The sequence below is a fragment of the Ahaetulla prasina genome, chromosome 10 (genome assembly GCF_028640845.1).
Source record: "Ahaetulla prasina isolate Xishuangbanna chromosome 10, ASM2864084v1, whole genome shotgun sequence".
Lineage (NCBI taxonomy): Eukaryota > Metazoa > Chordata > Lepidosauria > Squamata > Colubridae > Ahaetulla > Ahaetulla prasina.
In genome coordinates, this window is record NC_080548.1 from 33,998,901 (window position 1) to 34,018,591 (window position 19,691).

General features: G+C 54.7%; 2 protein-coding genes across 9 annotated transcripts in view; one reads left to right on the forward strand and one right to left on the reverse strand.

Annotated features, from left to right (window-relative positions):
* Positions 1 to 4,802: 4,802 nt before the first annotated feature.
* On the reverse strand, positions 4,803 to 8,987 carry BLVRB (biliverdin reductase B). Its single transcript, XM_058195365.1, has 5 exons — positions 8,557 to 8,987; positions 6,623 to 6,784; positions 6,451 to 6,540; positions 5,863 to 5,994; positions 4,803 to 5,586 (listed from the first exon to the last, which is right to left on the reverse strand). Exons 1-5 carry the CDS (start codon positions 8,669 to 8,671, stop codon positions 5,423 to 5,425), a joined length of 663 nt encoding a protein of 220 aa, XP_058051348.1. The 5' UTR covers positions 8,672 to 8,987; the 3' UTR covers positions 4,803 to 5,422.
* Positions 8,988 to 9,110: 123 nt separating this feature from the next.
* SPTBN4 (spectrin beta, non-erythrocytic 4) overlaps positions 9,111 to 19,691 on the forward strand; it is a 33,425-nt gene continuing 22,844 nt past the window's right edge. For 4 of the 8 annotated variants that reach the window (XR_009156565.1, XM_058195339.1, XM_058195340.1 and 1 more), the window contains exons 1-13: positions 9,111 to 11,769; positions 12,338 to 12,489; positions 13,133 to 13,306; positions 13,659 to 13,750; positions 13,999 to 14,079; positions 14,354 to 14,469; positions 16,005 to 16,117; positions 16,606 to 16,793; positions 16,960 to 17,077; positions 17,169 to 17,327; positions 17,732 to 18,034; positions 18,561 to 18,711; positions 18,807 to 19,680. Coding sequence is in view for 7 of the 8 variants with exons in the window: in XM_058195339.1 (XP_058051322.1) it covers positions 11,610 to 11,769; positions 12,338 to 12,489; positions 13,133 to 13,306; positions 13,659 to 13,750; positions 13,999 to 14,079; positions 14,354 to 14,469; positions 16,005 to 16,117; positions 16,606 to 16,793; positions 16,960 to 17,077; positions 17,169 to 17,327; positions 17,732 to 18,034; positions 18,561 to 18,711; positions 18,807 to 19,680 (2,681 nt within the window). In the remaining variant the exon portion in view is untranslated. Of the gene's footprint in view, positions 11,770 to 12,337; positions 12,490 to 13,084; positions 13,307 to 13,658; positions 13,751 to 13,998; positions 14,080 to 14,353; positions 14,470 to 16,004; positions 16,118 to 16,605; positions 16,794 to 16,959; positions 17,078 to 17,168; positions 17,328 to 17,731; positions 18,035 to 18,560; positions 18,712 to 18,806; positions 19,681 to 19,691 lie in introns of those variants that run through there. The other 4 variants (XM_058195336.1, XM_058195337.1, XM_058195338.1 and 1 more) reach the window with 4 other exon arrangements.

The following is a 19,691-nucleotide window of genomic DNA, read 5'->3' on the forward strand; positions in this document are numbered from 1 at the left end:
AATCAAAAGTTGAAAAAGGCGCCTGGCACCTGACCCGGGAACCAGCGGCTCTGGGGATCTTGTGTAAATTTGGAAGGAGAAAAAGCGGCCGCTCTGCAAACTCGAGCTGAGCCAAGCTCAGCAGGGTCTCTCGATCCCCTCTCCCACTCGATCCCCCGGCACTGGCTTTTCCTGGGCCGCGGGGCATCCAAAATTCTCCTAGTTGATATCCGAGGGGAGCGGGCTGACCGGGAGAAAGCTGACCGGGAGAAAGCTGAGGGTGCGCCTTCTCCTGTGGCCGGGTCAGGAAGAGCGCGGAAGCTCGGGAAAAGGCGGCGAGTTGAGGGTCGCTCCCGGGGGCTCTCCCGGCCAGCAGATCTGCGGCGCCCCTTGCCCAGCGGGAGTCCGCGCGCCCCTTCTCTTCCGCGCTCGGCCGCGTCCAGTGAGCCAGGCTGGGAAGGGGCCGAAGGACGCCGAAGCTTCCCTCCCTCTCGCACAAGACCAGCGCAGTTCTGCAGAGCGAGTCGCTCCGGTCTGTCCCGAGAGGAGCCACCGGTTGGGGAACAGGGCAAGCCGCGAAGCCCCGGCCCCTTCGGACTTACCAGAGCCGTGCGTGCGCTCCACTCCGCAAAGCTCAACCGCCGGTCTGCCTGACGCGCTCCGGGCGCGGTCCAGCAGGAAGGGGGCGGCTCTGGCCAACCCTCCATCCCGTGGGCGTCCAAGGCGGCCGCGGCGGGGCCAGGGTAGGGTCTGGGCGGCGTCGAGCCGGCTGCCACGCAGCCCCGCCCAGAGAGAGACATTGCGACCGAAGCACACTTCCGAGCCTTACTCCGACACAAAAGGCCAGTCGAGCGGACAAGGCGGCGCCAGTCATGATCTGCCAGGCGGAAGAAGTGATCAGGCGAAGGATGGGAACTGAAAAATGTACCTGGGGAACGCCTGGGCATCCTTCGCTCTCCGCAAAGGACCCTGCCGGAGCTACCGACTTCCATCTTTGCGGGCAGAAAGCATGCGGGCACCCACCCACCCAGCAGCTTCCTGGAAGACTCCGCATTCTGGGAATCCGAATACACCTCTTTATCCTGGCAGGAGTTTTGTATTTATTGTATTTTTAATCTGTCTTTTAATTCTGCTTCTGTTTACAGTAATGTCAGATTCACTTAGAAGAACTCAGTAAGGCGGGGGTGGGGGTGGGGTAAACCGGCCAGCGAACCAACCTGCCACTCACTGAAGAAAGAAGACCTGTGCTAACCAGGGCTGCTGGGGAAGAGTCTCCAGTTTCCCAGTGGGTAAATTTGGGCCTGGCATCTAAGTGAGGCACCAGCTTTACCTCAGCAGCCTGGGCATAGTGAGAAGCCAAAGGTGGCTGCCAGGAAGAATTTCTGGGCTCTGCACAGGCTTCCACCCCATCTCAGCCACAAGGCTGGGGAAGACGCCCTCTTGGTGCACCCTCCTCCAATTGGGAGCTGAGCTTCTTCAGAGGGACGGGACAAATGTGCCCCTCCTGCTCTCTGCTGGATTGGTGCTCCAACCAAGTCACCCAGAACCCTGCTTGTCGGAAGAGCACCATGGAGGTGGGAGGTCTCAAGAGCTGCCAGCTGGGGTGACATCTTGGAGTGCAGTGGGCCACACAACTTTGGAGAGCAAGATATGTTTGTGGGTGAGGTTATAGCAGTTGGGTGAGGCTGGAAAACGTCTCCTTGCAGGCACACACTGAGAACCAGTGTCATTTTCTGTTCTAGCCTCTTGTCCCAAAGATACCCTTTCCAAAAAGAAATTGGACTTTCTTGGGTTTCTTTTTCTTTGAAAATGTTTCACTTCTATTCCAAGAAGTTGAACTGATGAAGCTTCTTAGAAGTGAAACTTTTTCAAAGAAAAAAATAATAAAGAAGAAAGTCCAGTTGCCTTTTGGAAAAAGCACCTTTGGGACAACCCTGACCTGGATGGTTGAGAATCTCCATAGACGTTCTACCCTCTTCCTCCAGAGGTTTTCATTTTTCTTTTCCTTATTATCTATTTGCTTATCAAACCTCTGCCACAATCAAATGACTTTTGGTAACCCACATAGAATATAAAGTTTTTTACGCAAAGTGTTCAAAAAGCAGATTGGGTCAGCCTTAGTGTACATTTAAATGTAAACACAGACATCTGTAACTTGCAAAAAAGGGCCAAGGAATGCTGATAGTCCTGAGATTAAGAACCTCTTAGGAAGGCTTCAGAGGGGCAAAGGGGAAAGTTCCCCCCCCTTTCTTTGCTACATTCTTAATAACAGTTTGATTCACAGAGCAAGATAAACTGAGACAGGCTGGCCTTACGTGAACTTCTGTAGTTGTGTCAATAAACAAGTAACTAGTCAAAGCATAATTTATGTATTGTTTCACCTGTAACCACCATGAATTCCACTGCAAGGTTGGGAACAGCCACTTGCTTAGAAAAATTAAAGATGGATTTATAACACCAATTATGGGAAGACAAGCAGGCTAGAATCTCCATGAGCAGCAGGCGGAGATCAGGCCGGGCAGAGCAAACCCGGATCACCCTCTCCTTTTTTCATTCATAATTGGGTTGTCACTGAGAAAGAAAAACTTGGACTAGACGCCACCCCCCCCTTGAGTCAACCCCTATTAGTTCTACATTCTTCACCTTAAATTGGTGCCAAATCCATTCAGAATTGATGCTCCCGCTACTGCTGACAGTAACTGATTCTAAGCGCAGAGCAAAATGCCAATGCTTTATAATAGTGCAAAGGAAAAAAAGGAATATTTATCAAAACTCTTCCTTGAGCTTTGCAAATAGCCCATTTACAGGAAAAGAAAGAGGCCGATGGCAAATGAGGCTTCCCCAAGCCCCATGTTCCCCCAGGATGCAGGACTACTGTTCCCATTGCCTTAGAGAACATTGGTACATGAGGCAACTAGAGGTGAAAGTCTGCTTTAATAGACTTTTTGTCAGCAACTATTCTCAGTTCAATTTACTGAGATAGAATATACAGTAGTATGGAAGGAGTTTGCTATGACACCAAGCCAGGAAGATCAAGGATGCTTGATAAAAGATAACCTAATTTGTTGAGATGTTCTCATACCATCTGACATTCCTCTCTTATTTGAAATCATGAATGCATTATGAGGACACATCAGAGGCATTTCAAGGGAACTAGGAAGACTTCTATGAAAATATTATCAAGCCTTAATGAGCACCAACAAGAAAGAGACCCATAACAACTACAGAGAATTAAAATCTCTTTTCTCTATCCTAAAAGTGCCAGTGACTTACCAAAACAACTTTGGGAGAGGACTCCCTGGCTGGAAAGCCATCGATGCAATTAAGCTCTTGCTAGCTTTATTCCCAAATTTATTTATTTATTTCATCATTTGTGAGGTGGAATGTACTCTGGATTCCTAGGAAAGGAGGGCTGCATTCCAGAGGACCAAGAGAAAATGAAGTTTAGAAAGTTTGGTTGGAAGGAAGAGGCTCATGTCAGAAGTTCTCAGGATTATAACGATACAAACAGTTCCTTTGGTTTGGCAAGATTTTTGTCTATAGCTGAGGAAACTGACTCTCTGTGGGTTTGGGTTTTTTTGTTTTTTTGTTTTTGGAGTCTGACTTCTGTTAAGATATATATCCTGCCTTTTACTCAAGAGGTCAAGAAAAGTTTATAGTGATCTCCCTTCATTTTGTCCCCATAACAGGAACTCCATAGAGTAAGTTGAGCTAACAGAGAGAATGATTAGCCTAGTAGAGACCCTACTGTGTATCTATTACTGAAGTTCTTTCTCAGTCCAAGGCAAACATCTTAAACTGTTGCACCACACATGAACATGGCTTAGTAGCTAACTGGCAACCTGTGCAGTTGATTCAACCAAGTAAACATGTACAAGGTTGTTGATATTTTTCCCAGCAATCTTAATTCCAATTTTTGATTCACCCAGCCCCCCCTTTCTCATGATCTGCTCTGCATATAAGTTAAATAGGCAGGGCGATAGTATACAGCCTTGCCGGACTCCTTTCCCAATTTTGAACCAATCGGTAGTTCCGTGTCCAGTTCTCACTGTTGCTTCTTGACCCGCATACAGGTTTCTCAAGAGACAAATAAGATGATCTGGTACGCCCATCTCTTTTAAGAACTTGCTACAATTTGTTGTGATCCACACAATCAAAGGCTTTAGCACAGTCAATAAAACATAACTAGATGTTTTTCTGGAACTCCCTAGCTTTCTCCATGATCCAGCGTATGATGGCAATTTGATCTCTAGTTCCTCTGCTTCTTCGAAATCCTGCCTGTACTTCTGGTAGTTCTTGATCCACATATTGCTGGAGCCTAGCTTCTAGGATTTTAAGCATAAACTTACTAGCATGTGAAATGAGTGCAATTGTGCGATAGTTTGAACATTCTTTGCCATTGCCTTTCTTTGGAATTGGAATGTAAACTGACCTTTTCCAATCCTGTGCCCACTGCTGAGTTCTTCTATTTTACTATTCATGAAATCCTGGTTTTTCATGTTTCCCTGCATGAAAAGCAGCTGAGTTATTGCCCCAGACCTCCAGTGTGGACATTAAATGCCCATCCATGTTTATTCCCTTGCCATTTATGTGTCCCAGTGCAGGTGCGACAACGGCCAGGCAGGGTGCAGCCCATCCACCCCACCCCCACCCCAAAGCAGGCCTGATCTGTAATCCCTCTTTAGGGCCACCAGCAGGGAGCAAGAACCTCACTTTTGTCTTTTAACCACAACACGAAGAATTGATGGTTCAGGACAAGATATCATTGAAAACTTCTTCCAAGTCAGTTCTTAATTAGATCCCAGTAATCACATTACCATCCAAATAGTTTAGCGTTTATTTGATTAGCTGCTTATGCTTTGTATGCTTTCAAGTTGCACAGAACGTTGCAAGCATCAACATTTATTAAGGTTTCTTAGCAACACAGGAGGAAGGTTAGCATTAACCTGGGGATATTCAGTTACTTGCCGTCCAACCTTTTACTACTTCTGATGGGTTTGTTTATAGCTGGATACCTAATTTTCAAGGTGGCCACTGCATCCAACCTCCTCTCTGCTGATAGAAGGGGCTTGGCTGCTGCCTTCCACTTGGAACATAGAATCATAGGGTTGGAAGAGACCTTTGAGGTCTTCTAGTCCAACCCCCTGCTCGAGCAGGAGACCCTAAATCATTTGTTCTATGGTTCTACCATTTGTTCTGTGCAAGGGCTTTCCTCAGTATAGCAAAACTTTCTGTCGTCCAAAGAGCCCTTTCTGCCATGGGAAAGAAGCTGCAGACCACCGGCCCAGATGGGGGCCACAGCCAGCCCAGCTGTGTTTGGATTCAGGGGCACCTTGGCGCACAGGGACTGGCCTTCCTGTGAGGGGGGGAGGCACTCAGTAGCACAAGGGGCACTGGGGGAATGTGTCCGAGGCAGCGATTTCCAGCCTTTTGAGGAGAAGGGTCATTCCTTGGAATAATGCCTGGAGAGGTAGACATTTTTTCCATCATACTCAGATGTGGTCAGGCACTTGAGAAAGAAGTGCCCCAGGTCATGCTTTGAGATAACTCGGGCACCGCTTGAAGTGTTCACGGTTACAGTGTAGTTGCCGGTGAGGGGCTGGTCACCTGCAAGAGGAAGAACACCCATTGCCAGAAGCCGCATGCAAAGCCCAACTGGGCCAGCCATGCAGCACCTGACTCAGCCCCAGCTGAGAAATAGCACTGGAAATGGGGCACATTTCTCCAGTAGGGGGTTCCGGGTTATACCACTGGTGGAAAATGGTTTTTTGTGCATGATTTTGCTAACAGCCTCCACACGCACAAACCCTTCCTGCGCCCAGATAGACCTGCCAGTTGCCAGCCACTGTGCCCCCACCACCCAGATCTCTGCCCAGGACATACCTGCAATGTGGGGTGGCATGACATAGACGCAGTCCAGGCCTGACTCCTTCAGGATCTGCTGCATCCGGATGTGGTCTTCAGTCACTGGCTGCAGCCTGGCTGGAACTTTGTCCAGGTCCCACATCAGGAAAGCTACAAGAAACCGACAGCCCCGGGCCAAGTCAACTCAGCCCACCTCTTTGCGGGGAGAGAGGGGGAGCATCCAAGAGCCTTGGGAACCTCAACACCCCAAGATGAACGGTGAGAAGGAAACGGATGTGGAGACCAAGGAAGGCAAACCCCCCTGCAGGAATCTGAGGCAGCTCTGCACATCCCAGGGGGCCCCCCCGTCCCCTATTTGTTCTGGAGAAGAGCAGAGGTGGGGCCAGCATCCCACTGGCATTCACTTCCTTCCAACCTCCAAGACCTCCAACTGCCCGGCCACTGCAACCATTTCTCCATTCTCTTAACTCCCAGAGACCCCAATGCAGTTCTTTTCCCCAAGGAAACCCAGGGCTGTCAGACAGATGGCCTGGGGGGCGGTGGGGGGGGGGCTCCTGTCCAGGAGGCAGGAGCACATGACATCCGGGCTTTTCACGGGATGCCTACCTGAGAGACAGACTACCACTTTGCTGATGCCGCAGGACTTCATGGCTTCCACAATGTTCCGGGTGCCTTCAGACATCATGGTGGTGGGACCTGAAAGGCAGAGAAGGAAACTCACATGACCCCAAAGCATCAGAAGAGAGAAAGGCTGAGGAGAAAGTACAATCGTTCCTACTGAGGTCATTGCGGGTGCCCAAGACGATGATCACGGCGTCCTGCCCCCTCACGGCTCGATCGACGTCTGCCCGGTTCAGCACATCTCCCACCACCACTTGTGCTGGCTGGAGGTCAGGGGGCAGCCGGACAGGATCCCGTACCAGCACTGTCACCTGGTAGCCTGGCAAGGGGGAAGAGAAAGCAGCTGGTAAAGGCATCCTCCCCCCAAGCTCTTGGAGAGAGCAGCAAAGGAAGCCTCAGAACAGGCAGGTGAAGAAGGCTTCAGCCCTTTGCCCTGAATGGGTTGGCAAGGGGGGGGAGGGAGACTTCAGAGGAGGAATATCTGCTCCCCCCACCTCCTGGACAGCACTCTCGCCTGTCCTTCTGCTCTAGCCACCTCAATGGAGAAAAGGGAAGGAGGAAAGGATTTTGGTGCCCGTTTTCCTTGGCTGCAGTCCTCTCTTTGCAAGACTGTCTATTCCCTCTAACGTCTAATTGTCTCCTCGGGTGGTTCAGCATTAAATGCTTTGTCTTTTTTAAATAACTTTAGGTAATTTTTTTCTTGGCTTGTTCACATATTTAAGAAATAAATTACAGAGGAAACACTAAACCTGTTTAGCCTTGCAGAATTTTTTGTATTACAATTTTTCGTGTGGTAAAACATTCTTTTTTAGATCATTCTCCTCTAAAGCCTTCTTCAAGCACACCAGCCTTCTTTAAGGTTTTTATATGTTCATACAATTTTATATGTTCTGCCAGTGAAGGGTATTTTATGCAACTTACTACCCTTAAATGGGCCGTTCTCTTGTTGTGGATTTTTTTTTCCTTTGAAAATTAACCTGAGCTGCTTTGGGCAATTCTGGCATTTTCCCTTGCCTCTGTGCCAAGTTTGAGAGCACAGGACCAACCCCCTCTAAGCAGTTCAGGCTCAGCCCCAGTTAAATGTAATCCAAGCCTCCACCCCCACCCCCACCCCGCCCCGCCCCCATGGCATTGAAGCTTCCTTTCCCTCTTCCATGGCATCACAAGCTGCTGACGCAGAGGACCTTTATAAATGTTCAAACTCAGAAGAAGCTCGAAGGCCAGGCCTAATCCTACAAGCCACCAACTCTCCCCACCTGGGTTGATCAGCCCAGAGCCCCACCCCCTCCCCAGTTATGGCTGCAATGCTTATCCAGAGGGGCACTGGGGACCCCTTTTCACTTCCTCATCCAAAACATCAATTGCATCAAGCTTTGACCCACCCCTCTCCTGTCTGTCTTGCAAAGGGGGGGTGGGAACACTAGCAATATTTCTCCCCAGCAGAGGTGGACCAGCCCCCCCCCCACACGCCTTGGCTGAGGAAAAGGGGGGTGGGGAGAACAGCCTCCAGAATTAGCTCAACTCCCAAAGAAGCCAGAAGGTCCCTGCAGGGCTGGCCCCATACTCTCCTCCTTATCACTGCACAGCACAGGGCAAGCAGTGGGGTGGGGAACACCAGGCGACTTGTGATAGCGTCCCAGGCACCCAGCCAGCCCCGGCCACTTCAGCCTGCCAAGTACACTGGAACTCGACCAGGGCTGTTTGGGGTTCAGGTCTGGTGGCATCACCGGCTACACCAAGATCCCATTTCCAGAAACCACACTATGGATTATGGGCTTAGTGGTAGCACCAGCACCATGGGATAATTTGCAGGTGCAGCGCCAACTGGGGAAAGGCATCCTTGACCGGAAAGCCTTGAATCTTGACCAACCCCACTTCGCAAACAAACACACATGCAGCAGCCCCGGGTGCAAGGCGCTGCTCCTTCGGTCCTCGCTCGCCCTCCCCCCCACTTGTCAGCCGCTGCCGTGCTGCTCCAGGGAAGCAGCCGCGTCCCGAGCGCGTCCTTTCTCAGCCAGGGGGACGGCGAGGCCCTTCGCGAGTCCCCCGTTTGTTCTGCCCCTCAGGCCGCCGCCCGCCGCCCTGCCTCACCCGCCTCCAGGGCTTGCGCCAGGGTGGCCAGGCCAGTCATGCCGGTGGCGCCGAAGATGGCGATTTTCTTGCAGGCTGCTGCAGCCCGGCCTCCGGCCGCGCGGCTTCCCTCCATGCCGTCGCCTCCTCGCCGCTCCAGCCCAGGGCCAAAGCAAGCCCTTCCGCCTGGAGCTCCGCCCGGAGAGGCAGGGCCAGCGGAAGGCGGCGCCTTACCGCTTCGGTTCCCCCGTTGGACAGGGCGCCCGTGATCCGCAGCCAGGGGCTCGAGCCCCACGGGCTCGTTCGGGCTCGCGGCAGAAAGAGCAACCGAAGCCCGTCTCCTCCGCCGGCGCGCCTGCCTCCACTCCCCAGGCTCTCGGGAAAGCCGCTCGCCGGCCCTGGGCGGCCGTCTCGAAAGGGGCGGGAGCGGCTGATGCTGTGGGCAACCCGCGGGATCCAGTCGGAGCCTCCAAGGTCGGGGCGCCTCCCTGGGAATTGCTAGCCGGCCCGGCCCAGGATTTGGCAAAAGAGGGCAGCGCGGAAAGGGGAGAGGAGAGGAGGAGGAGGGGCCTTACCCGAGCCCAGCCGGCAGAGAAAAACTGCCAGGCTCTGCCGTAGCCCTTTCGGGCGAGCCGTCCCGGCGCGGCTCAGCCATGCGGGGCCCTCCGTCGCGCTTCCTCCGATTTAGCGAGGTCAGCTCAGGTACTGGCAAGAGCAGCCGCCACCTCGCTCGCGCCTTCTCACCAGCCAAGCTGCCGGGCGTTGCTTCCAATTCAAGCTACGCAGCCGCGGGAGCCCAGCGCTGCGCTTCCCCTCTCTCCAACCAGCGGCCGCGGCTGGCGTTGAGAAGCGGCCGGCAGGCCGGTTGGCCGGCCGGGAAGGCGGGGCGGGTGCAAGGTGATCCGGTTCTCTCCCGCCTGCTACCGCAGACCCGCCCGGGCAGCTCTCCGGCGGGCTCGTGCTGCAGGACCGCATCCTCCGGGGCTGGCGAGCGGCAGCAGAAAGGCAGCCCACCGCTCCTGGAAAGCATTCTGTGCAGCGGGCGCGGCGGCTGCGGCAGGGGGGCTTGCTGCCTTTCGGGGAGGGGCTGAGCGGCGCTCCTGGATTGGCTGTTCGGCCAGGACGGCAATAGCGAGATCGGCGTAGCAGCCCCGCCGGCCGGCTCGGCTCGGCTCGGCTCGGCTCCTGCGCCCATTGACGAAAGCGCCCGCCAGCAACATCTTGCCTGGTCGCTGCCGCCGCGTAGGCGGCGGGGAGAGATGAGGCCCCGCCAGTCGCCGGGGCTCAGGTGAGGTTGGGCCGGCCACGGCTGCCCTCGTGGGAGGAGGCACGAGGGCCCCTCAGGGGCGCCGACCACAAGACCAGGAACGGGAGCGAAGCGGAAAAGAGCCGGAGCCGGTTCTCCAGAAGCCTCTCGGGAGGGGAGGGAACAGGGCGAGAGTCGGGACGCACAGCAGATGGCCCGCACTCCCGGACCCCCGGCTCCGGCCGCCCTTCGGGATCAGCCGTCCCCGCAGCAGACCCACTCCCCTGGGCGGGGGAGGTGCAGAAAGGTCGCTCTTGCCTCCGTGGGGCAGAACCCTCTGGAAGCCTATGGCGGCTGCTGAAGGGCTGAGGAGGGGTCTTCTGAACCCCGGGCTGTGTCTGGTGTCATCCGGATAGAAGGAAGGGGAGGGGTGGTGGTATCATCCAGGCCCTTCACCCCTCCCTTGCTGAGCCCTTTTTGGCCAAACAAGGCCAGGGACCCGGTTCTTTCCCTGCCAAGGATTGGATGAAACAGCATCTCTCCTTCGGCCTTGCAGTGTTGAGCTCCAAATTCCCAAACCTGGCAAAATTTGGGCTGCATATTTGGGGTGACCAAATGGGTACATAAATGATGCCCATCTTGCTCCCCTGCAAGGGATCAAGCAGCTTGCTGGACAGGGGTGTTGCCCCAGAGCCCTCCCTCCACCTGCCCTGGGAGCTCTGAGCAAGGGAGTTGGTGTCCTGTGCTCAGATCCATGTGCTGAGTTCCATCAGAGAAGGCATAAGGAGCTGCTTCACCCACAATCCTTGGCCATCATCTGCTTCCCGGCCTTCTTTGATAGGTGACTCTCCTAAGGTGAGGAACCCCATTCTCTGAGCGGCTCCTTAAGATGGCCAGGCACCCCAGGGCTCCTGAAACCATCTGTGAAAACCCACCAAATGAGAGCCACGTTGCCTTAAATATGGGGGGTGGGGTTATTCTGTCATACTGTGTGGCTGTGGCCTGATGCTGTGAGTTTCCCTGGGGGCTTTTGTCCTGCCGCAATTCACTCACTCTCATCCCCCTTAAATTAACTTCTTTAGGATATTCCCTCAGCATCATTTGCCTTCCCCAGCAATAAATATCTATTCCAAGCCTCCTGCTCCTGCTCCACAGAGGGCGACTTTCATTGGGGTCAGACTCTGTCCTTCCACTACTCTCTTCCTATAATTGACGCAGGAGCCAGCCCCCCCCCCTCCATAATTTAAGGTGCAGCTGCTTCTGCCCCAGATTTTCCTCCTGGGGGACTCCCAATCTTCTGAATGGGCCAGACAAGTTTCTAGGGGAGGAGAGGAAAGTTGTGGCAGTATACAGAAGGTTTTGGGGACACACACACCTCCAGCTAGTAGGGCAGTCTAGCTGCCTTGAGGGTCTCCAGGTTGCACCCTGAGGGAAGGGGGGGGCTAGTTCAAAGAGATGAGCTGTGCCGTCCTCTCATGTGCTCCAGGGGACAGCAAAGACCTAAGCACCAAATTGCCTGCTTTTGGATTGTGTCTTTTCTCAGCCTTGCCTGGCTGGCTACACTGGGGACTGGTTGAAAGGCGGGGTGCGCATCTGCCAGCCCCTCTCCATCCTCACCAAAGAATCACCCAATTGGTGACATCTTACACAGTCTTTGGGGCCAGGTGTAGGCATCACAAAGCAGGTATGCCCAACAGGTGCTCGCTTTCAAGAGCTGCCATTTTCTCTTTCATTCTTTCTTTGGAATTCTGAACTCAGCATGTAAGCAGCTGGTGCAGATTCAGGGGTTCATGTGGCCCCTTTATGGGGCTCCCAGGAAAGCAGCAACATGGCAAACGTTGCACCGGCTCAGCTGGATAACCAGGAGGCCCAGCAGCAACTCAGCAATACCCGATGGGAGAGCACCGACCCCCACCAGCCCCGGCCTTGGGAGGAGGCCACGGCCACCGTCAAGCTCTTCGAATGCTCACGGATCAAGGCCCTCGCGGGTAGGCCTCGCCTCCTCCACCTGGACTCCTCTTGTTGGGCAGGAAAGGATATTGCCAATGGGGAGGGGCACCAAAACGGAGCTGGGTGAGGGTGCTTCCCCTCTGAAATGGTCCAGCCAATGGGTTTTGCTTCAGAGAGATCTTCCTTAAGTATGCAGGGTCAGGGAGGAGTGCCTACCTAATGCTGAGCCCTGAAACATGGAGAAGGGGGAGGTGGGGAGGGGATTGCTGGACCAGGTCCCAGGAATCTCCATGAGGCGAGGCTCTGGGAATAAAAGGTTTAGCCCCAGGAGGAGTGAGAAGAAAATGCTGCACAGGTCTGGGATTGGCCCCATTACGGCTGCCATCTCTCTGTGTTTAAACACCATCATAGAGAAGGGCCCCATGGCTGCAGCTGTGGCCCCTTCCCAGAAGTCCCCTAGGCCAATTAAAATGAAAAGCTCCCTGGGGCGGCAGGGTGTCTCTCAAGCCCAGCCTTGCACTTCTGGCCCTTGGGGAGCAGGTGGGCTGTCTCTGCGGTGTGAGAGATCAGCCTAACGCCACCCCTCCCCCCCCTAAATTTTGCCAGACGAGCGAGACGCAGTGCAGAAGAAGACTTTCACCAAGTGGATCAACTCCCACCTGGGCCAGGTCTCCTGCCGAATCGGCGACCTTTATACAGACCTGAGGGATGGATATCTGCTGACCAAGCTGCTGGAAGTTCTGTCTGGGGAGCAGCTGGTATGGGGGTCTCTCAGCTTTTTCAGGGATGACTGCCCCAGAGGACGAGGCAGAGGGGCTGGTCGTTCCTGTTAAGAGGGCTGCACTTTTGACCCAGTTGGAGTCACCCTGATTTTTGCTGGGTAACTTCAGGCCTCAGGGTCAAAGGGGAGCTAAGCCCTGAAGGGGAAGACAGTGATGGGAGGGAGGGGGGAGGGTCTGGGCAGGATGCTCCCTGCCCCACACCTATTCTCTGCAGGGCTGTGAGGAGTTTTTGAGAAGGGTGGTTGGCAAAGGAAGAAGACAGGACTGTTTTGTTGTAAATCTCTTAACCGAATTCTGGAATTCTGCAACCAGTTGTAAATTCAAGCTAGTTTGCCAACGCCAGAAATATGACCACGTGATTGTGCCTTTGAAGATAGGTTCTAAATAACTGTTTTCAAGTCTGTTGTAACTTTGAATGGTCATTAAACAATGATTTGTTTAAGGTCGTAAGAACTACCTGTCAGTGTTACCTGTGCTGTGACTTAGAAACATACAGTAGTATTTTTATTTTATTGCATTTGTGCAATTTTAAAGGTTGTTATTTTTACTTGTCAATTCTGAATGTGCTTAGACTGTGTCCTGATGGGAGCAGTCATATTTTGATTGGCTTCTGTGGCAGCCCAAACCCACCCGGGGGAGAATGCGGATCCATTCCTTGGAAAATGTGGACAAAGCCCTGCAATTCCTTAAGGAGCAGCGAGTTCATCTGGAGAACGTGGGTTCTCACGACATTGTGGATGGCAACCACCGGCTGACCTTGGGCCTCATCTGGACCATCATCCTGAGATTCCAGGTAGAGCAATAGGGGTGACAGATGGGGCAGCCTGGGCAGCTGGGCCAGCTGGGAAGGTCATCTGCTGCTGGAGGCTTCCAAGTAAGGCCTGAAGCAATCTGGAGACCGTCTTGTCTCCCTAAGCTTTCCCGAAGCAGGAAGAGCTAGAAGGGTATTCTGTGCAGGTCACAGAGAGTTTGGGGAAGGATGGGTGTCCTGGGCAAAAAAGGGAGGGAGGGAGGCAGCTGGTTTCTAGGGCATGTCAGGGAAGTCACCTATGGAAATGAAAACTGGAGTGGGGAGGGGGCTGAACACAAGTGAGGTTTGGAGGGAGGAGAGCGAAAGGACCCCCATCTACTGCTTCTCTTCTCAGATCCAGGTGATTAAAATTGAAACAGAAGACAGCCGAGAGACCCGCTCAGCCAAGGATGCCCTCTTGCTCTGGTGCCAAATGAAGACGGCAGGGTGAGTTCTGAAGGTGGTACAGGTGTCTCTGAGGGGGCCAAGTCCTGACAACTGAAAGGTGACGATGCTGTGAGCAGATGCTTGCACACTCAGAAGGGTCCTCTCCTGCCTGGATCTGCACAAGAAGCCTGTCGGTGGGCAGGTGATCCCTGGGGCCCTGCAGCTGCCTGCTGGCATGGAGGGGGAAACAAGGCCCCCTCACTATCCTAAACCGCCCTGGTTCAGAAGAGGCTGCTCCTCCTTTTCAGTTACCCCGAGGTTAACATTCAGAACTTCACCACCAGCTGGCGGGACGGGCTGGCCTTCAGTGCTCTCATTCATAAGCACAGGTGAGGGGGCTCCAAGGGGGCTGGAGAAAACATGGCTAGAGGGTTGCTGTCTAGGGGCTACTGTCTCCAGCCAGGGACTGGGTGGGTGGGTGGGTGGGTGGGTGGTAGGTGGCCTCTTCCGCAGGAGCTGTCAATTGGCCAGCTGCAAAATACAGGGGGTTTCTCATGGACTTTGGCCCAGGTTGGAGTAGGTTCAGTGCCATGAGAAGGAATGCCCTCTCAGTCCCACCCTGGACAGGCCCAGGACTCAAGAGGTCTTCTGTTTCCTCCCCAGGCCGGATATCATTGACTTCAAGAAGTTGACCAAATCTAATGCAGTCTACAACCTCCAGCAGGCCTTCAACACCGCCGAGCAGCAGCTGGGCCTGGCTAAACTTCTGGACCCCGAGGGTAAGGCTCTGAATTGACCCCGAATGGCACAAGTGGCTTTTTCTGCCCTAGACACCTGGAGAAAGGAAATCCTTTCCAAGCCTCAGGAGGTGGGAGATGGCTCTGAGCCGGGAAGGATTCCTGGCAGTTGCATTTGGGTGGTCTGTGGGGATGGAGGTTGGAGGTCCACAGCTATGCCAGGCCCAGCTTTCCTTTACAGGCACAGACCCCTCTTGCTGGAAGCTTGTCCCAAAGCAGTAAAGTGGCAAAGGAGCAGAAGGCAGGATTTCAGGCACCAGGACCCAGTTGGCCTGCCCAGGTGCTGCCCTGCCCTCTGCAGCACTTGAACTGGGTTGGGAAGGAGCTCCTCAGTCAGTCTGGCAGAAAAAAAACTGGTTTCTCTCCTGCCTGCTGCCAGTCTGGGCACTGTGGCTCCGGAACTGGGCTTTCTAAGCAATGTTTCCTGATTTGCCAGGATTAGACTTCCGCTATTGCTTTTTACGGGATGTGGTGGCTCAGTGGCTAAGATGCTGAGCTTGACGATTGAAAGGTCGGCAGTTTAGCGGTTCAAATCCCTAGTGCCGCATAACGGGGTGAGCTCCCATTACTTGTCCCAGCTTCTGCCAACCTAGCAGTTCAAAAGCATGTAAAAAATGCAAATAGAAAAATAGGGACCACTTTGATGAGAAGGTAACAGTGTTCTGTGCGCCTCTCGTGTTTAGTCATGCCGGCCACATGACCATGGAGACGTCTTTGGACAGTGCTGGCTCTTCGGCTTTGAAACGGAAATGAGCACTGTCCCCTAGAGTCAGGAACAACTAGCACATATATGCGAGGGGAACTTTTACCTTTACCTTATTCCTTTTTAATCTGAAGTGGAATGGAGACCCATCTGCTGTCTGTCTCTCAGGCCAGAGTTTGCCTCCCCAAGAGAGCTCTTTGCCCGGCGGGCTCTCTAGCCCTCGATGCCCCAATTCAAAGGCAACGGTCAAAGAGGCTCCTCTCCAGGGTCCTTTTGCAGAGAAGTCTGGCAGCTACCCCTTGGGTTGCTGAAAGAGAGGTGTAGCTCATCTTTTGGACCAAGAGAAGCCAGGAGACAGGCGTAGCGGCCTTTTGTTCTGCCCTGCCTTGGTCTGGCAGAAGGAGGGATGCTGTCTCCAGGCCCCCAGTGGCAGGGCTGCAGAGGGTCAAAGAGCCATTGTGCATAAAGCGTCCAGACAAAACTGGGGGATGGGCTGATCTGTCCCTGCTAATCCTGGCGGGCTGTGCCAGGATCTGACCCGCATAGTGGGTGATAACCCACTCGTCCCTCAGGAACCTCAGAAGTGAACACGCTTCCCCAGCATCCATTACCTTTTCACAACAGTCTGCAAGTTGGTTGGGGTGGCAGCGGGTGGGCCGCTTGAGTCTCTTTCTGGGGATGACTTGGGCCTGCACCTGCCCAGGCTCTGCCTCTCAAATCCTTGTTGGTCAACCATGGAGAGGAGACATTGGCAGACCTCCTGGCTGGCTCCTCAGCTGCTGTACTTTCTCTCCACCACCTTCTCCACCCCCAGATGTCAATGTGGAGCATCCAGATGAGAAGTCCGTTCTTACCTACGTGGTTTCTTTTTACCACTACTTCTCCAAGATGAAGGCGCTGGCTGTGGAGGGGAAGCGGATAGGAAAGGTGAGCCTGGCAGAGGCACCCGGCCCATGCTGCCCCCATGCATTAGGGGTACTCAGGAGGCTTGGCAGAGGGCGAAGGCCGCACTGCTGGTCCAGAGCAAGGAAGCCCCCCACACACACACACCAGCTTGGGTGGGATGTTTCATATGCTCAGCAGCTCAGCATGGATCCTGGCAGGAAGGAGCCTCATCCAGCTTTTGGGAGAGCTCCAGGAGGAACGTGAGTGTCTGTTGGTAACCATTGGTCTGCCAGGGTCTCTTGGGGGACCACATGGACCTGGGCATCTGGCCAGGCAGCCTAACTGGAGGGCAGAAACTCCCAGAAACAGGCGCCTGAAAATTGGCAGCACTGGCTGGCCATTGCGGAGGAATTAAGGAGTGCTCAAGGCCATGTGGCAGGCTGGGTAAATTGTGTGGATGCCCCAGGGGGCATCTGCTTGCTGCCATGAGCACAGCGGGATTTCACAAGTCTCCCCTATCCCTAATCCAGGTGTTGGATCAAGTGCTGGAGATCGAGAAGATCATAGAGCGATATGAATCTCTGGCCAGCGAGTTACTGGATTGGATCGAGATTACCATCCCCTTCATCACCAACCAGAAGTTTGCCAACTCTCTCTCTGGGGTCCAGCAGCAGCTGCAGGCCTTCACCACCTTCTGTACCCTGGAGAAGCCCCTCAAGTGAGCCTGCTGGGACTGTCTTGGCACCGAGGGGCCTGCCGTCTCCCAGCAAGGCTCACGCTCCAGGCCCCTGTGTGCCCCCCAAGGCTGCTGCTGCCACCTTCCCTGCTTGCTCAGTGGGGACAGTCCACCCCGGCTGGGCTGACCCCGTGCCCTTTGCCCGCAGGTTTCAGGAGAAGGGGAACCTGGAGGTGTTGCTTTTCTCCATTCAGAGCAAACTCCGTGCCAACAATCGCAAACTCTATGTTCCCAAGGAGGGCAAGAGCATCTCGGATATCAACAAGGTAAAGAGAAGCGGGTAGTCTGATGGCATGTCTTGGCTCTGGCAGGCCCTGCCTTCCCCTTCCCCCCTCTCCTCTCTATCTCTCTTGCCAGGCCTGGACACGGCTGGAGAAGGCAGAGCATGAACGGGAAGTGTCCCTTCGCGCTGAGCTCATCCGTCAGGAGAAGTTGGAGCTGCTGGCCCAACGTTTCGATCACAAAGCCATCATGCGGGAAACTTGGCTGAATGAGAACCAGCGGCTGGTCTCTCAGGTAGCAAGACTGGGCTGGGCTGAGGGAGCCCAGGTGTCCCATGGACAAAGCTTTCTCTTGATCCTTTCCACTGACCCTCACTAGAGAGTCCCATGGAGCTCAGCTCTGGGGGGCATTTCTAAAAGTGGGGTGGGGGTGGCCGGCCTGGGTGGGGACAGCTGGAAGAAAGGCTTCCATGAAGCACGGAAGAGGTCCGTGAAGAGTTCGGGCAGCTCAAGAGCCTCGGCAGTTGTTGGGGTACAGCCAGGCAGGATTTCCTGGGGTTGGGGGTTGTCCTTCAGGCACCCCTTCGTGGAGCCTTCCAGAAGGCAAGAGAGCTGCTGGCTTGCTCAAAAGGTATTCTGTGCATGTGGAAGAACACCTTGTCCTGCCTCTACTCACCAGCTGAACTTTCTTCCTTTCAGGACAACTTTGGCTGTGACTTGCCAGCCGTGGAGGCCGCCATGAAGAAGCATGAGGCTATCGAGGCAGATATCTCCTCCTACCAGGAACGCATCCAGGTGGTGCTGGAACTGGCCCAGGAAGTGGAATCCGAGGGCTACTACGACAGCAGGCGCATCATTGCCCAGAAGGACAACATCTTGCGCCAGTGGGGACTTCTGACGGAGCTGGTCAGTGCCCGGCGCACCCGCCTGGAACAGAACATTGCCCTGCAGAAGATCTTCCAGGAGATGGTCTACATGATTGACTGGATGGAAGACCTGCAGGTCTGAGGCCTCCCCAGGGCCTCCTGGGGAGCTTGGGTGGGTGGGGGTAGTCTACAGGGACCTTGCCTCATCCCCTGCTCAGTAACAGGGGAGATCAGCTGGCAGGTGGGTCTTTCCCCCTGCCATTTTGCCAAGCTGAATCCCAGCAGCTGCATTCGTGCAGATGGACATGTAGGCTCTGACATCTGATCTCAAAGAACACTGAGTGGTATGCAACATCACACAAAACCCCACAAAATGCACAGAGAGTAAAGAGAACCAAGTCAGGGGCCACCCTGTTCTTTAGGCTGAAGTCAGTGTGCCACCCTCTGAGCCTGGAAACAGAGCGCCCCATGGATCCCTTCCAACTTGGCCTGGTCCAGAGGAAATTCCTGGCTCCCTGGTATGTTTTGTCCCCAGAGCAGCACTCTAGAGTGGGTCCATCCCCTGAGCCAGCAGAGGCTTGGTGTGGCTCCAGCTGTGGCCTCTCCTGGGAAAAGAAACCACAGGTCTTGTCACTGGCACTTATGCCTGATCACCTTGGCAGGCCCAGCTGGCATCGAAGGAGTTCGGGAAGCACCTTCTGGAAGTGGAGGACCTGCTGCAGAAGCACAGTTTGCTGGAGGCCGACCTGTCTGCACAGCACGACCGGGTCCAGGCCCTCAACGCTGCAGCCCTCAAGTTCTCGGAACTGCAAGGTGATCCTTGGTGCCTGGTTGGCAGCAGCGGGGGGCACTTGTGGGCTCATCATGCAGGCTCCCACCACACATTCTGGGCATTCTTCCTCCCCCAGGCTACCAGCCTTGTGACCCCCAGATTATTTGCAACCGTGTCAGCCACGTCCAGGGCTGCCAGGAGCGGCTGCAGGAGCTGGCATCCAAGAGGCGGAAGGAGCTGGAGGCCTCCCGCCAGCTGTGGTCCTTCCTGCAGGAGGTAGAGGAGGCTGAGGCCTGGGTGCGGGAGAAGGAGCGCATACTGTCATCCTCCCAGAGCTTCGGCAAGGACCTGGACAGTGTGGCCAAGCTGCTGAGCAAGCACAACCTGCTCCTGAGTGAGATGGGTGGCCGCCGCTCCCTGCTGCAGGCGGCCATGCGGCAGGGTGAGCAGGCCTTGCTGCGCAAGCGCTTCGGCCTGGGCAATGTACAGGAGAAGATCCGGGATGTGCGCCTGCACTGGAAGAAGTTGGAGGGGCTGGCGGCCATCCACCTGCAGAAGCTGCAAGGGGCCCTGAGCTTCCACCAGTTCAGTGCCGACACGGATGACCTAGTGGCTTGGCTTCAGGATGCCTACCGCCTAGTCTCCAGTGACGATTTTGGGCACGATGAGCACTCCACCCGCTCGCTAGTCAAGAAGCATAAGGGGGTAATGCAAGAGATCGACAAGCACCGTGCAGTGGTCCTGACACTGCGGAAGCAGCTGGCCGCCCTGGCACCCGAGTACCACGAGACTATGGAGGTGCAGATCCGCATCGTGGAAGTGGAGCAGCTGTACGAGGAGGTGGCTGAGGTGGCCGTGCTGCGGTGCCAGTGGCTGCAAGATGCCCTGGCTGTGTACCATCTCTTTGGTGAGGTGAATGCCTGCGAGATTTGGCTTGATGAGAAAGAGCAGTGGCTCAACCGGATGGAAGTGCCTGAGAAGCTGGAGGACGTGGAGGCGGTCCAGCACCGGTAGGAGAGAC

Coding starts and splice junctions, on each gene's coding strand:
- BLVRB (XM_058195365.1), bottom strand. CDS start 8,671: ATGGAGGGAAGCCGCGCGGCCGGAGGCCGGGCTGCAGCAGCCTGCAAG. Junction 6,785..8,556: donor GGCGCAAGCCCTGGAGGCGG/GTGAGGCAGGGC, acceptor CCCCCTTGCCAG/GCTACCAGGTGACAGTGCTG. Junction 5,995..6,450: donor AGTGGTAGTCTGTCTCTCAG/GTAGGCATCCCG, acceptor GGTTTCTTGTAG/CTTTCCTGATGTGGGACCTG.